Source organism: Chaetodon auriga, chromosome 17 (genome assembly GCF_051107435.1).
Source record: "Chaetodon auriga isolate fChaAug3 chromosome 17, fChaAug3.hap1, whole genome shotgun sequence".
NCBI lineage: Eukaryota > Metazoa > Chordata > Actinopteri > Chaetodontiformes > Chaetodontidae > Chaetodon > Chaetodon auriga.
In genome coordinates, this window is record NC_135090.1 from 1,254,076 (window position 1) to 1,270,369 (window position 16,294).

General features: G+C 38.6%; 1 protein-coding gene across 2 annotated transcripts; it reads right to left on the reverse strand.

Annotated features, from left to right (window-relative positions):
* Positions 1-1,084: 1,084 nt before the first annotated feature.
* trnau1apa (tRNA selenocysteine 1 associated protein 1a) lies at positions 1,085-11,549 on the reverse strand. Of its 2 annotated transcripts, none has more exons than XM_076755142.1 (9): positions 11,380-11,549; positions 10,274-10,371; positions 10,096-10,195; positions 9,937-9,986; positions 9,637-9,768; positions 8,369-8,485; positions 8,058-8,256; positions 7,915-7,948; positions 1,085-2,710 (listed from the first exon to the last, which is right to left on the reverse strand). In XM_076755142.1, exons 1-9 carry the CDS (start codon positions 11,494-11,496, stop codon positions 2,550-2,552), a joined length of 1,008 nt encoding a protein of 335 aa, XP_076611257.1. In that variant the 5' UTR covers positions 11,497-11,549; the 3' UTR covers positions 1,085-2,549. The 2 variants fall into 2 exon arrangements, with proteins under 2 accessions (XP_076611257.1, XP_076611256.1); XM_076755141.1 differs by having other exon boundaries at positions 1,510-2,710; positions 8,058-8,250; positions 11,380-11,529.
* Positions 11,550-16,294: the final 4,745 nt, after the last annotated feature.

Here is a 16,294-nt window from a genome sequence, read left to right on the forward strand (position 1 = left end):
ATAGTTTCATGTTAACTTTTCTACCTATAAATAAGTTGTATTAGAGTTCTCTCTAAGTGAGCATGTGAGCCTCATCTGGCTCTGTTTATCCCAAACAATTTGTCAGTACTGTCCTTAAGAGAATAATGTGCATCTACTGATCACTGTGAAATTTATGTGCTTTTTCTGGACTCAAAACAAACAAAACTGGAAGGACATTTGTTTTTATTTTCACTAATGTTGCTGTGTCGATCTATTTTCCTGTCCATTACAAATAAATATACAATCAAAAAAAAAAAAAAAAAGTTTGAGCTTTCTTTTAAAGATATTTAGCAACTAAATGTACACAGTTATGGTTTAGTGAACACAAACACAATGATGTGATTGAACTACGTTATTTTGTGTTCAATCAACTAATATATACTGAAGTCTTATAGTCAACAGAACATTAAACTATTCCCTTTTTAACCATTACTTTTCGTCCAATTAACAAAAAATCTTTTAAATATGGTGACACATGTTGTTTTAGACTTATGTTCTGTTAGAAAACCTCACTTGTTATGTGTGCATTAAGCATAAAAAACTATTTAGGTTTGAAAATGTAGTGACACCAGTAGCCTATAGACTAAATACTACATCAAAATAATTATATTTGTCAATCTAAATATAAAATAATTTAGCAGGACACATTTTTATTGTATTTAACATACTGAATTTACCATTGTTAAACAAAAACTGTTCAACTGTGTTTTCCCATGACTTTTTGAACTATACTTTCTACTTTATATACTTAATTTTGACATTTTTACATTACTACTGTAAAGGTGCAATGAAAACACAAAAGCTTTGTGCATGGAACCTATTAATTTGGTTGTGTACAAGATGTTATAATGTCAATGTAATTACTCATACTGCTGTAAATATGCTCCAAAGTTGATGTGAACCAAACCACTGCATTTGGTTGTTTCACTGTCTCCACATTTACCTACTAGAAGTGTTAACTAGAAATTAATCTAAAAGTCTCATTTTGGAAATGCCTTACACTCACTAAAACTACATCTAACATAAAAATGTTCACAAACATTTCTCTACTTGGAAAAGTTGTACAGTGTCTCAGAGCATTTTATTTTTCATACAAACTCTTTCACTTTGAAGTAATTTACATTATTTCATCCTCCTTTTTGGACATGAATTATTTATGTTGTTCACTGATAGTTTGCTTTATGTTTGCTGATTTTTCACATTTCCAAAAATTCTTAATTTTTTTAACATGTTTGAAAGAAAAATCGAATCTAATGTAAATCTAGCATATTGTTTATTGGGAAACAATTTCAACCAGTCTGAAAAACCTTTATTTTACTGTTAGGAGGGGAATTTGTGAATGAACTCAAAAGTATATTTCATTCTTTTTGGGCATTTAACCTGGAGGACACAAGCCATAAAAATACACTGTGTCAGGCCAGCACTCTGTCCACTGCAACCATCACATCACTGACAATCACAGAAAAAAAATCTAATTTATAGCTGGGTTTTCTTTTGCTTTATTAAAAAAAGTTGATGTTTTGAAGATTTTGACAGGCTTATAATATTTTACATACAATGGTGTTTGTCTACAAGAGAAGCTGTAACAGGCAGATGACAGAAGTGTTTCAGGAGATATTTTAATGGGAAACTTAACAGTTTAAAATGAATAACAAAGTTTTATTTTTCATTTTACCACTTCATTCAATTTGCTTTTTCTAGATTTTTGCAAAATGTCACCGTTAATTTCAGCATGCACCACTTCAAAATCATGCCCCATATAAATATTGCTGCAGCCTTACCTGTTTCTTTTGTATATCAAACTATATTTAAGATTGACTCTTAAAACTGTACTCTATTTTACTAAATAGCCAATTTCATCATTCGCTTAAGCAGGTTTGGGTTGAAGAACTTGTCAGGAGTGTAAAAACAAAATGATACTTGGCCCAACTGATTTTCTACTAGCACTGTCATTATTTATCTATTAAAGTATATCCGGTGCTGGAACTTGTGCATATGACCATTATTTGGAACTTTAAAGCTTTATTTAAAATTTCTGCCTTTAGTGACTCAGTATCAAAAGAGACGTCAATCCGAGCACAGAATGAATGGGCTGAAATCAAGACAGTCGGCAAAAATTTTCACCACTGAGCTATAATGTGCTTTTATAATCACACACATTTTCTGCACATGGGAGCTGCAATGTAAGTTAAGATTTTAAAGACTTGATTGCTTAATTATTCATGATATGTTTTGTGCCTGTCTTAACATTTGGGACTATGTTGGAAATAAGACTTCTCACTTTAACATGTTATCTTTTGGACTCAGTGTGTTTTGAAGATCCATAAATAATCTTACAAAATAATAAATCTTTTGCTGTACCTCAATACATTTCAATTGGTTTATACACTGGAAAAAGATCCATTACCTGACTAATTTCCTTTATATGTCCTTACAAACACAGTCCATGCTGTCATTTTAGCATTTTAGCAGACGACTGAAAATGAAGTAAAAATGAGGTAAATTCTAGAGAAGAAATGTGTTCAGTTTCAGCAATAAATGGGCTCTGGTAGGCTGGCGATCACATAGTCCTGTTCTGTACAGAACTCTGCTGACTGCCAGTGGCACTCGATCAGAGCATCATACAGTTCCTCACTGAGCTCCATGAACTTCCTGTTGGCCTCCACCACATCCAGCTCGAGACTGGGATCTGCAACATAGGGTCAGTTGATTGGTTATACAGTGCTTCACAGATATGAGACAAGCTAAAACAAAGAAAAGACAAAGTCACACAAACACATAAAACAAATTAAAAAGACAAAATATGAAAATAGAATGAGAATGAATGTATTTTTTCCAATGGAAAATCATTAAATGGATGGGTAAAACACAGGACTTTCACCAAGCAGGCTGGGGTTTGTGTTCTGCTTAAAACCAAAGTCAGCGTTGAGTTAATGTTACATGATGCAACTTAAGTACGTACGTACGCCTTTGATGTATGTTTGTTCAAGACACTTGATTAAGGTATCATGGTCAAGTGTAGCAAATACTGCACTTTGGTCTTAGAAGATAAGAACTGAGACCTTATTAGGGCCACAAGGTGAAGCCTCGAGCCCTATTGTTATCCTTTCTTTTTCCTCTTCCGTGTCAAATTTCGATTCACTACTAGTCCTACAGCTTTGAGAGGACCCAGGCGAATTATATATCAAAACGTGCGTCTTGATCAGGATCGGTGTGCTATTACTTTTCTTGAGAAAATAGCAGTTAGCAAAAATAGCAAATTTCCCATAAGAAATGAATGGGAGGAGGTCGAAAAACTAACAAATCATTGCACTTTTTCTACTGTCTACTGCTCCGGCATACTTTCACCTAGAGACTCCATCCAACTTTTAATTGTAGACACAAGTCTTGTCTATTGGTGTGTTAAGCCACCACATGATAGCTCATGTAGTTTTTGAGTAATCCCTCATCAATGACCATGAGCGTTTTTGGAGAAATTCTCAGATTTCAATGAGTGTGTATTGTGTGGACTGCTGGAGGCTAGAGTGGGTGACATCACTGCTTGAGTGGGAGAGAGCCGATAACAACGTCCAGATTTTTTCTCTTTCCACGCTCCTCCTGGCCACAGTTTACACTGTACAGGCATGATTTTTTCCACAGTTGTAGACAAACTTGTCCTCTCTCTCACAATGTGCTCAAAAAATCTGTGAGACTTACAGAAATTGAATTAGCAGCCTCTAAGCACGGTCATGTCTGTCTCTGCTCCCCATTGACTCCAATACAAAGATTTTCTGAGAGAAGCAGAAAGGAGCCCTGTTTTCAACTCGCGACTGTGTCCACAATATTTGCTGTAGAAACACAAAAATTACACCAAATCGTTCAGGAAGTCCTCAAGGTGCTCACGGTGTGTGTGTTTTTATGATAGGAGCTACCGTTTGGTCAGCAGAAGCCCAAATGTGAGACCAGTGCAGAGGCAGAAAATGGCTCTTTTTCTCTCTCTGAGTGAATGTGTGCCTGAGTGCTGAGAGGGCGCGTGTGCGTGCGTGCGCAGCTGTGTCTCATAGAGCATGATTGGGAGGGCCCCTCAAGTTGCCGTGGCAACCTCTGAGGCTCAGTACCTCTGTGAGCGCTCCTCTCTCACACTCCCACACACACAAACAGACATATGGGCACATAATGTAATGGAGATGTACACACTCCGGCAGTAGCCCCCATGGCCCTTTCAAAATTTCCCCATGGGAAATTGTCTAGTTTTCATTAGAATGTAATCTGAGGTCATGATTATTTTAGTCAGAGCAGTTTCAATGCTGTGGTTTGTCCTAAAGCCTGACTGAAATTCCTCCAGGATGTTATTTTCTTCAAGACAGGAGTTAATTTGCTCTAAAACTGTCTTTCCAGTATCTTACTGATGAATGGAAGGTTGTATATCAGCCTGTAGTTGGTGAGTGCATTACTATCCAAGTTGGGTTGCTTTAGCAAAGGTTTTATGACAGACGTTTGCAGAGATGTATTTATCATCTCCAGGACATGAATTGAAGCACTGTCACACATCCACTTCAAAAATACTGTGGGTACAGGGTCAACACATGAGGTGGACGAGTTAGACACAGTGAATATGTTTATGTGTATGTGTATGTGAAGTCATGTTTATCTGTTCCTGTTTTAAATGCCATCACTGTACCTCATTCTTTTGTTTTTACTGCGCTGAAAATTGACTTATCTAGTAACAATTCAATTAATGTGGTGGGTGTACACAGACCACCCTCTGCTGTCTCCAGTGCATTTAATAAATTAGCAGGCTTACTTGCTCAGTACAGTAACTCAGACATGCTGATATTAGGTGACTTCAACCTAAACTGGTAGACAAATGAGTCCAATAGCTCTCTTAGACTATTTTGTGACAATCTCAATCTGTCACAGCTGATTGATGAGCCAATCAGACCAAATTTTTTTGAAAGATCCTTCAAAATCAACATTGATATATTTGATTCTGTGCAATAGGAAGGACAAATTATTGCTTCTGGAGTTGTGTTTTTGCTACAGACCACCATTCTGTAGCCTGCATAAAAAGTACTAAACAAGAAAGCTCAAGGTCTAGAATTGTTATCAAAAAGAAATTTAAAATAAAAAATAAAAAAAATAACAATGAACAGGCTTTTCTGAATGACCTTGCTTACAGTAATAACACCTCTGAAATACCAGAAGTAGTTTTGGCGCTGTAATACCTTACAAATCTATTGTTTGCGATCATTGATAGACATGCAACTTTTAAAAAGCTTAGGGTTAAAGACAGATCAAGCTCCTGGTTTATTAAAATCATCAATGATGTTCAAGGCAAGAGACAAAGTCTGGGCATACTCATAACACAGCACACTGGCTGGCTCTCAGACAACTAAGGAATGCAGTGACATGCAAACCTTTGGCACCCCTGGTCAAAATTTCTGTTAATGTGAATCGTTAAGTGAATAGAAACTCGACTAACCTCCAAAAGTCATAAAGTTAACGGTGAAACATTCTCTTAAATATTAAAACACAAAAAAGATAGCAAAAGCATTTTCAGGTAGTTGTTTCCTAAGTCTATGATGCAATTAAGAAATGTAAGTTAACAGGTCAAGAAAGCAACAAGTCAAGAAAACTTTCTGAATGAGCTGCTCATTGGGTTACTAGAAAGGCAAATTAACCGTTTGCCTGTAAAAGAATTTCAAGAAGATTTAGCAGGCCCTGTAATAGTGATGCACCGTTCTACTGTGCAGCAACACATGTACATACATGAGCTTCATGGAAGGCTCATCAGAAGAAAACATTGTCCTCACCACAAAATTCAGTGTCAGACATTTGCAAAGGATCATCTAAACAAGTCTGATGCATTTTGGAAACAAGTCCTGTGGACTGATTAAGTTAAAATAGAACTTTTTGGCTATAATGAGCAAAGGTTTGTTTGGAGAAAAACGGTGCAGAATTCCAGAAAAAGAGCACCTCCCTAACTGTCAAGCACGGGGGTGCACTGATCATGTTTTGGGCTTTTGTTGCAGCCAGTGGCACGGGGAATATTTCAATGGTAGCAGGAAGAATGGATTCACGTACAAAGCAGCAAATTCTGGAGGTTAACATAACACATCTGTAAAAAAGCTAAAGATGAAAAGAGGATGGCTTCTACAACAGGGTAATGACCCTAACCCCTTCAAAATCAACAATGGACAATGTCAAGAGGTGCAAGCTGAAGGAATCAGTATGATACCGTATTCACAATCTGCTCTTAATGGTCAGCTGTTGGCCTGTGTTCGTCTGCTGTTAAGGAGGCACTTCAAGCTATGGACTGCAGAAAAGCAACTGGGGAGGATAAACTGGACCCTCATTTTTTGAAGCCCTGTATCACATTCATCCCTCAGGTCTGGAATTCTGCACGTCATTCCACTGCAAAAAGGTGGTGACAAGAGTGAACTTAACAACTATCTGTCAGTTTCTAAATTGTCATACCTTGCTTAAGTCCTGCTAAATCAGTTCAAATCATTCCTCTCAATAAATTCTGTATTAGGTCCACCACAATGTGTTTTCAGAGATAAAGACAGAGCTGTCACTTGTATTACTTTGGTTACAAATGATATTGTATCTGTCACTGACAAAGGAAAATATTGTGCTGCCCTCTGTACATTGAACATGTACATTAATCATGCTATGCTCCTACAGAGGACATTGTGATATTGGTATGTCCTGTAAATGGTTTCAGGACAACCTGTCTGATGAACAGCAATGTTTGATTTTGGGAAATGATAGGTCTATATTTTTACGACTGTTAATGGGGGCTCAACAATGTTCAATATTGGTTCATCAAGTTAGATGGTGCAAATATCAGGACTTTAAGGGCCTGACTTAGCTGCTTTCCAGTTTTGGAAAGCAGAAGTAAACAATAACATACCAAATGGCAAACCACTGCTACAGGGCAGTATCTCCTCATGGTGTAAAAAAAGACAAAATTATCAATGTGGATTTTCATAATTTTGCCAAAGACAAACATTTACCTCTGAGATGGTTAACACCCACCTGGCCTGCAAGGAACCAGATTCACAAGCGTTTTGTCACGTTCCTTCACTGTCAAATGTAATCTTGCAGTATTTCTGTTGCTTTGGAAACGTGACATTATCCTTGTTATGCCTGTTAAAATCAAATTGGGAGCTTTTTCATAAAACTTGTTGATTGATGGTATTTTTGTTGGTGTTAATGCCCATGCTGGTTAGGGTTAGGGTAGTCATTTCCCTTCTGGCAATCACTATATAATTTCAGTGAAATATGGCAAAATTTGAATGCAACGACAAAATAACATTGGTATGAAAATTAAAAATATCTTTCAGTTGTGGGCCTGGCTTTCCTCTGCTGCTGTGTTGGCTGCAGTGGTCTGTGTGACTGTGGGGTAAGCCGGTTCTAAGCGTGCCTGGGCAGCTGGCTAGCTAGGTAGCTACCCCTGTAGGCGCTTATTGAGCTTCACACTGTAAACATTGGAACACTTTTTTAATTAGCCAGCAACTTTTGCAAAACTACCAGTACTCAAAATCTTCATAGTTGATTTCTCACTTCAAAAATTTATCAGAAGTGAATTTAGTTATAGCATACAAAACACTTTGAATTGTGGGACAAAGCACATGGAGTAGACTGGTCCAAAGCATACTGGAGATTTTTTGCTGCATCGGCACAACATGCAGGTTTGCATACTGCATATGACATGCTACAGTTTGGCCATGCCAGTACGTACTGCTACTATTGCATACGGTTTTGAAAACAGTCACTATGACCAGAGAGATTTAAATGTGACAGACTTCAACAGTTTTTCCTAGTTAAAAAAAAAAGATTACTGAATAAAAATCATTTAATCAATGATCAAAATACCAACAACTTGCAGTCCTCAATCCCAATACCCACCTTCAAGTCCATCATCCTGACTTTCTTCACTTTCCTAAAAAGAAAAAACATGCTGAATGAATGAATGAATTAATGATTCATGTCTGTTGACACGATGACAAATTGAAGGGTTTCAACACTGGCTGTTAACGGAAAGAGCTTACCTGTGGTGGGGGATACTGTGTGTAATCATACTGCTGATAGGTGTAGCCATAACCGCCTCCAGGCTGGTCGTAGCCCCAGGAGTAATACCCAGGATCAGCCTGCTGCTGGTACTGATTGTACTGCTCATAGTTGTTTCTGTATCCTGAGCTGGACTGCCATGATCTGTGCTCTGACTGCTGCTGCTGCCTGTTCCTTAAACTCAAGGGGGAGGAAGAGACACACTGCTGAATACCACCAATCATTTGGTTTATGCTCCAGACACAAATAAATCTGCTTGCAGACAACAGTAGCAAAATATCTGAGAACTCACTTGCTGGCAGCCAGGCTTAGTCTCAGAGGTTTACCACTCAGTCCTACAGCACCCTGACACTCCTCTAATGCGCGCTTCTGCAGTCGCTCATCAGGGAACTGAACAAAGCCACAGCCTCTACAGTGAGACACACAGGCAGTGGTCAAATTACAGAGGGGGGGGGGGGCCTTGTGAGCACCCCTGAAAACAGATGAGTCCAAGTGACTTATCTTTTGATTTAAATGCAAGAGTATTTTGATATGCAACTAGTCTGAGCCACCCAAGCAACTAAGAGAAGTGATGACACCTGGGATGTGGCTCTTCATGACACACAACAAGGGCGTCAAATAAATTTTTATGACATACATGCACACAAAATGTTAGCTAACCAACTTTAACAAATGAATGTTGGCACAGTAGCTAGGTTCATGCAGTGATTCTCAATGTGACCATGGTATCTAAATGCACCTGGGTTTCAGTTTTAAACTTTTGTCATACTCCTCTCTCCTGGCTTTCTGTTTTAATGTCTCCATCTCTCTCTGCACCTGATAGTGTTGGTTGTTCTGACATTAATCATGACAGAACATGTAGATGAGACAAAGGAATCACCTTACTTTTGAGGTATGATTGAATGAGTGAACTTATTTTCATCTTACTTTATATATTTCTTTCTTATTTTGCCAACTTACCTTACCTGAATGCATTTGTTTCTCTCTCCACTGAAAAATGTTTTCCATATTATTCCTTGACTGGGAAGTTTGAGCTTCACTGCATGTGTGTGTGTGTGTGTGTAGAGTTTGAAACTAGAAGGTTGTTTACACATTCATCTATTGAAGGAGGAAAATTTCTCTGAGCTCAACTTAAATCTAAGGATAACTCCTAGATGTACTAGCAGGATTTTGTGACGTCCGTTACTCATTGCTATTATGGAACTTACAAAAGTGCAATGGGAAAACCTGAAGCATTAAAAGTTTCACTGAAGCATGGGATATCGTGTAAAACAAAATTGCATATTCATAGACTCTGGATTTTTCTGAATTGGACTTAGGGGTTAGGCTTATAATTCAGATAAATATTGTTTAAAAGTTGAAAGGCTTCTAAGGGAGCAGAACAGATAGTGTTAAGTGAAGTGCGTAAGATGAGACTGTCTCGTGGAAATTAACCCACTTGATACAAGTTCTGAGGAAGGTGGCAACACATCTAGTATCTACATCAATGCTGGCCATGTCTGCATACCTACATTTGTTACATATTTTCTCCACATTGTGTGGTGGCATGTTGATACTCACTTGGAGTTGCCCATGCTGTCCAGCACCACTTTTCCACCACGACAGGAAGGGTAGCGGTTGTAAAAGAACTCATATAGCATTCCATCATCCACTTCTGGAGTTAGATCTCCCACAAATAGAGAATACATCTGACTACGACAACAGGAAAAACAGCAGCTGTTTTTTTTGGGGGTTTTTTTTGTGCGACCATGAAGACATATAATGTGTCAATGAAAAAAGGAATTAATAACAATTTGTAATGAAGCTGACATCTTAATGTTAAAGTTATCTTTGATGTCCTGCTTCTTCATTTGTACTCACCCGCTGTCTTGTTTCCCAAAAGTGGCTCGGTTTAACTTGAATCTTGTGGGCTGTGGGGAAAAAGACATTAAAATCCATGACATCTTTTCTCAGGGTTCTCCAACAACTGTGATAAGAAAAAAAAACACGGCCTCTGTGGATAATAAATTATCTTCATACTGGACTGGCTCCTGGTAAGGCTTTTCCATTGATTTTGCGGAGACACCTCTCAGCTGTGGCCTCGTCTGTCATCTCCACAAAACAGTAACCCAGAGCACCCCTGGGTAAGAACACACAGTGTAACATCAGAATAGAACAACTTATAATAAAAACAACTGCTTGTAAATTGAGTTCTTACCCCGTCATCTTGTTGCGTATGATCCGCACATTAATCACCTGCTCACCCATGGTGGCAAAGGCTCGGGTGATAAACTTTTCATCCATGTAGGACTCTAGCTACAGAACAACAGAAAAACATACTGCTTAAAAAGAGCTCAGGAATCATTCAGTTACAGCAGTGGTTAATCCAAGACTGAAGCTGGCTTTCAGTTCACAAATTCCAATTTGCAAAAAGAGTGGTAAGTTTCGCAAACACTAGAGAAGATATAAAGTAGTTCTGAAACAGGCGCAAGAGATCATTAGAACAGCCTTAACATTGTTACAGCCCATTTCAGATGTGTCAAACTTTTATTGTATATGCTGTAACTGAAAAAGTCAATTTCAGTGATTTTTTTTTTTTTTTTTTTTTTTTTGACAATACTGGGCTGATCTACATACAAATCATTGATTTCACAAGCAGAATACAGGTTTGACAAAGGGGTTTTAAACAGCTTTGAGAATCTAAATGCCAATTTGCTGCAGATTTGATGAATAAGTACAATTAGGTTTGATCTGCACCTTTTCTGGAGTGATCTGGATGGAGAATATGTGAGATCAACATTTTGCCTGCCTCACAAATAGACTAAATGTTTTACAAATCTGAAAGGAAAATATTTATCAAGTCCAGGCTTGACATATCAGCACACAAGTTTTGACGCAAACCTACTTCGATGTGGCCTACATGGGGAGATACAATGAAATGCCCTTTTTTCTGTTTATACGAATGAAAGTTTCCCTTAACATTCCTTCCGAACCGATTTCATCCTCGTGTAGTTGATAACAAACTCCATTACATCTCATCCACTCCAAAGGACTGTTTACCAACTGAAAACGTTACTGGGATGAAGTGATCCGTGTTGCATGCTTAGTGTGCCAAATAACCGAGATTAGTTGTGTTTCAGCAACTCGATACAAAGTCTTACACAACGAAGAAGGCAATATTAAAGGGCTGGTTTTCTAAAGTCTCCAATTATATTCAATTCATATAACATATAGGGCATACTGTATGTTGAGACGGCTAACGCTAATAGATGGTGGTCAAACTCAATGATTTCTCGCACTAAAGGTTGAAAGTAAAACACTCACGTTCCCCATCCATAACGTGCTCATGGTGTTTCGGTGGGTGTGAATATTCCAATGTGAATTTACTGAAAACGTACGTTTTAAATTAAGCCGAACCTTCAAATTTGCACGTGCTAACATTAACTAGCATAGTACGAGATGAAAGCGCACCGATATCACGTCCTTACGTCACTGAACAGAAATCTGTACGTCATTGCGTCGGCAGTTTTGCTCAATTTGGTAATTAACCTTGTAAACCAGGCAGAGAAATACTGCCACCACCTGGAATTTACCACTAAGGTTTCTGTCAGAGGAATCGAATAAACCCACACGGGACGGACAGCAGTAGTGTATAAAATATATACTTTATTAATCTTCTTAAGATGGTTAATAAATTAGGGCGCAGGGATGCAGTGGCTATAAGACACAGACAGGCAAGAGGCAGCCAGGAGGGGAATTACAAGTCAGGCTACAGAGCTCACCCCACACCATAAAGAGCTCGATGGAAACTGGACTAGCATTAAACACACAGTTTAAATCAACAGCACGCCACTGCACGCTTTGGTTACACAGCACACAAGACGCGCTGGAGCTAGTGCCCGTATTAATCCCCATAAGGCTGTTATCAGCCTGCCGGCTCCCCGCGCAACTTAAAATAAATTAGTGAGACAAATAAACTTACATAACCTAACACATAAGACGCAACAACAATAATGAGACAGGGACACAAAAGGGTGATTCTCTGAATTCGGTGCACATTGGCTTCTCTGGTTACTGAAAAATATACCACAAAAAACTGCTTTTTTGAGCATTGCATCTGATGAAGGACTGTTTGAACCTCTGAGAAACTATGTTTTCCCACCTTAGGCATGAAATCTAAAAAATTATTAGGAATTTCTTTGTCACTTGGGTTGTTTTAAATTCAACCCCATAACGGGACAATTTGATCCCTGTATAAGTATAATTCCAAAACATTTTCAAAGTTATTCTTCTAGTGTCTTGGTAATCACCTGTCCCTGTTGTAAAATAACTTATTCCTCACCGTGAGGACCCTGGTCTGGCTTGTTCTGCATCTTGAATCTCACTGTCACCGTAACAATGATTCAACCCTGTAACAGTATTTTTTGTTACGGGGTTGAATGTTACGGGGTTGAAGATTTTAGCTAAAAGTAGCCATAAGTCCACATAAGCTAGGGTATGGAGCAACATATGGCATGAGGAAAACAAGAAACTTATATATTTTTCCAAGACAATTGTTTACTTTTTCCAAAACAATAGTAAATATCATTTATGCATGTAACAGTGTTGAAAGGTTGAGCTTGACGATGCCAATCTGACGATAAATATAATGAAATATAGGCAAGAAAGTATGCTAACACTTACCTCTCTTTACAGTTTGAGTGGGAAAAGACTTGAGTGATGTCACTTTCTGGGTGCTGAGGAAGTTGGACTGAACCATTATTTTAAAAAACGCGAGGATTGGTATGCTGTTACGGGGTTGAACAAAACTGGGGAACATGCTTAAATAGTGCTATTTTATAAATAATTCATGTATTTTTCTTATATATCTTTGATTTAGGTGAAAGTAGACAGGGAAATGATTATAATAGCAGAAAAATCTTGAGATTACTGGCTCTTTTTATTTGTTTTATATTCAGTGAAACAATAACTTTGGTCAGTGGGGACATGCCCATTTGGCTGACCTCTACGCCTCAGCAACCCATAACATTTTTCAAAACATAATTTTTAGAATATGTTAGTGCATTATAATGCAAAGACACATGAATCTTTCAATTTCTTGATTTAACATGCATTTTGTGGTTTACTTTATATGAAAATCTTTGAGGTAAACATGTGGGACACAAAGGGCACCGAATTCAGAGAATCACCCAAAAATACTCAACTAGTCCGTTTGCTGCAGTGTTGCCAATTAGGGAAGGAAACCCAAAGATTTCTATACTGCTACATGAAATTAATACAAATCTAATTATACAATTTCAGGGTTCTGTAACTTTAAATTCAATCACTCACTCAACTCCACTAAAAACCTGAATGGTAAGGTACTTCAATTCTTTTTGAAAATATTTACAAAAATTGTATATCAGCAGTCCTACTTAAAATACGGGTTTAATAATGTAATGTAATATGTGGCGACGGGCTCGCAAATGAGGCAATGAAGCCTTCTCGTTGAAGAGAAACAAGCAGGGCTCCAACTAATTACAACAACTACCTTTAGGGTAATAGTGAGTCGTATTGTTAATAATTTGTTTTTATTTGTTTCTATGCTGGTCTGGAAAGTTATTGCTTTGCATGAAAACCAGTCCGTGGCACAGATAAGGTTGGGGACCGCAAGGCTAGAAGGATTTTATAAACCTGCAATAATTGACTGGTGAAATACTTTTAACCACTTGGGGCAGCAGAAAAACCTGTTAACACACTAACACATCATCACTTCAAGTTATGCTGAATTCATTTCAAATGGTGTGTCAGGCCTCTGGTGAGTTTTACGCCCAATGTTCCCTCTCACTCTTGTTTAGTCAACAACAGCTCCTGAGAATCTGAACACTGGATCATGATTTAACTGAAATGATGTTTTACTACTAAAGTGAAGTGGTGACAGTAAACTGAAGAAATACAGGAGCTGCAAAAATGTTCACTCTCTGGTCACTAACTTTGTCTGTGTGTTGTTTAGTGCTGAGCTTTGAATCAGCTGCCTGCTGCAGGCAACCAGGCTGATTCAGTGAGACCTGTGAGAGCAGAACATGCTCTGTAGAGCTGAGAGGAACCGCAGACTACATGCAATCATTTTATCTATTATCAGTATAAAAATATTCATCAGTGCAGCTTTAAACTTTCATGAGTTTATGAACTTATGAAAGAATAAACTTGTGAAAAATTGGATGTGATGTATGGACTTAACATCATATTTAATCTAAATGCATATTATCAAATCTGTAATGGTCTCTGCAGAGAAGACGTGGTCGCTGCTCCTGCAGATGCAGCTGGGTCAGCTCTCTTTTTGGCTTGATATCCTCTGTTTTGCAGGGGGATGTTAAGTTTATATGAACCTTCATCTCCAGGCTTGCTGTTGACCACAAAGTTCACAGTAGGCTTAAGGTGGTTTGCATGACATCTGTGTGGTCAACGTAGTTCACAATATGATTTCTTGTTTCGGGTCCCCATGGAATTTAAGGTTTTGGGATATTTCTTTGTGTTATGACTTGTGTTCTTATCTAGTATCTTTGATCATTTTGCATTGCTTGTTTTACCATCCTTCTCTCTCTCCGTGTCTGCAGTGGAGGTGGGGCCTGGCGTCGCACCTGAGCCATATCTCCACTGATTACCTGTCTGACTTAAGCAGCCTGGCAGCAAGAGCATGCTGCCACATTGTCTGTGCTTGCATGCCACGACTTTCCAGCCATTTCCCTTGCTCTTGTCTTGTGTCATAGTCTCTGTAAACTGCTAGTCTCGTTTTCTTGTTTTTTGGTAGTTGCTTGCATTGTTAGTTTGTTTAGTTCATTTCTAGTTCTGGTTTAGTCTCTCCTACCCGCTCACCACAGAGTAGTGAGTTTTTGTTTCGTTGGGCTGATTTTGTGTTTTAGTATTTCCGAGGTGTTTTGGTTGTGACAGCTTCTGTTTGTTGTTCCCTCGTTTTGTTTTGTTTCTTAGTCAAAGGTTATTTCCTACCCGCTCACCACGGAGTAGCGATTGTTTGATCAGAATTGTAACACTTTGTCCCCTTTATCAGCAATAAGTGGTTATGCCCCACCGCCTCGTTTCAAAGATCAGGGTCTTCTGATGGTGTGGTTTCCAGAAGTTGTTGTCCCAACCTCTAAAGTGTTCCATCAGAAAGTGATGCCCCCACCGAAGCTCAGTCTATGATCACAGTTGCCATTCATAAGCTGGAGAGGACAAAGCTGTGGTGGTTTGAGGCATTGAAGTCCAAGATGGATGGATCCAAGATGTTTTGCACCAGTCCTGCAGAAAGCCCCTGGTCTCCATTGTGATAGGTGAGAAGTTTCTGCAGCGAGGAGCTGCATTAATATTAGGGTTGACCTTACTCTTCAATCATGTAGAGGAATGTATTCAACATTTATGTGGTTTTAAGAAGTTCAGTGTGTTATGTCAAATTGTAAAAACTGAAGAAGTCTGAACTAGTACAGGATGCAGTATATGTGACTTATAAGGACCTTGTCTCCTGTTACACAGGGCTTAAAGTTAAAAAAAATCCTGAGCCTGAACTTTTTTCTGGGAAGTGGGGGTGCAGTGGACCCGGCGCATACACACCATAGGCAATTTGGCAAACAGAGCATAAGTCCTCTACTTCTGACCTGAATGGGCTCAACATGGCCTTGGCAGAATTTGCCACCATATTCACAGTGTCTCCAGAAATGTCAAGGAGGTGAGGGTTTTCTTTCCTCGCTTGTGCCTCAAGTCCACCCTTCTTCCCTCTCATGACAGCACAATTGTCCAACAGAATACTGATTACTTGTTTCCACTCAAGATCATAGCACTGCAGGACATCTTTAAGTTCCATCATAAGTGATGAAGCATTGCTAATGTTAACTTTCCTGCTTGCAAGATGTTGTGTTATTACTCTAGCCGCATCATCATCAAATAAGCGAACCATTACATTCAGTATTTTTTCCATGTTTTGGGTGGTTGCTTCATCAACATTCAGAGAAAACATACATCCTTTGAGCTTATCAGACAGACGTTTCTTGAACTCTGGTGCTATGCCATGCGTGTTCATATAACTGGCATGCTGATTGGAAACGGACAGTTTCGTCAAAGCATTTTTATCAACCGCTACTTTTTTACACAGATCTACGAGCGGTTGTGCGATTGTAAATGATAAATCATGTTCCGCAATGAACGAGCACACACGTATTTTCAAGTCACAAATACGATCAGTCATCGGGGCCGCTACGTCAGCTGT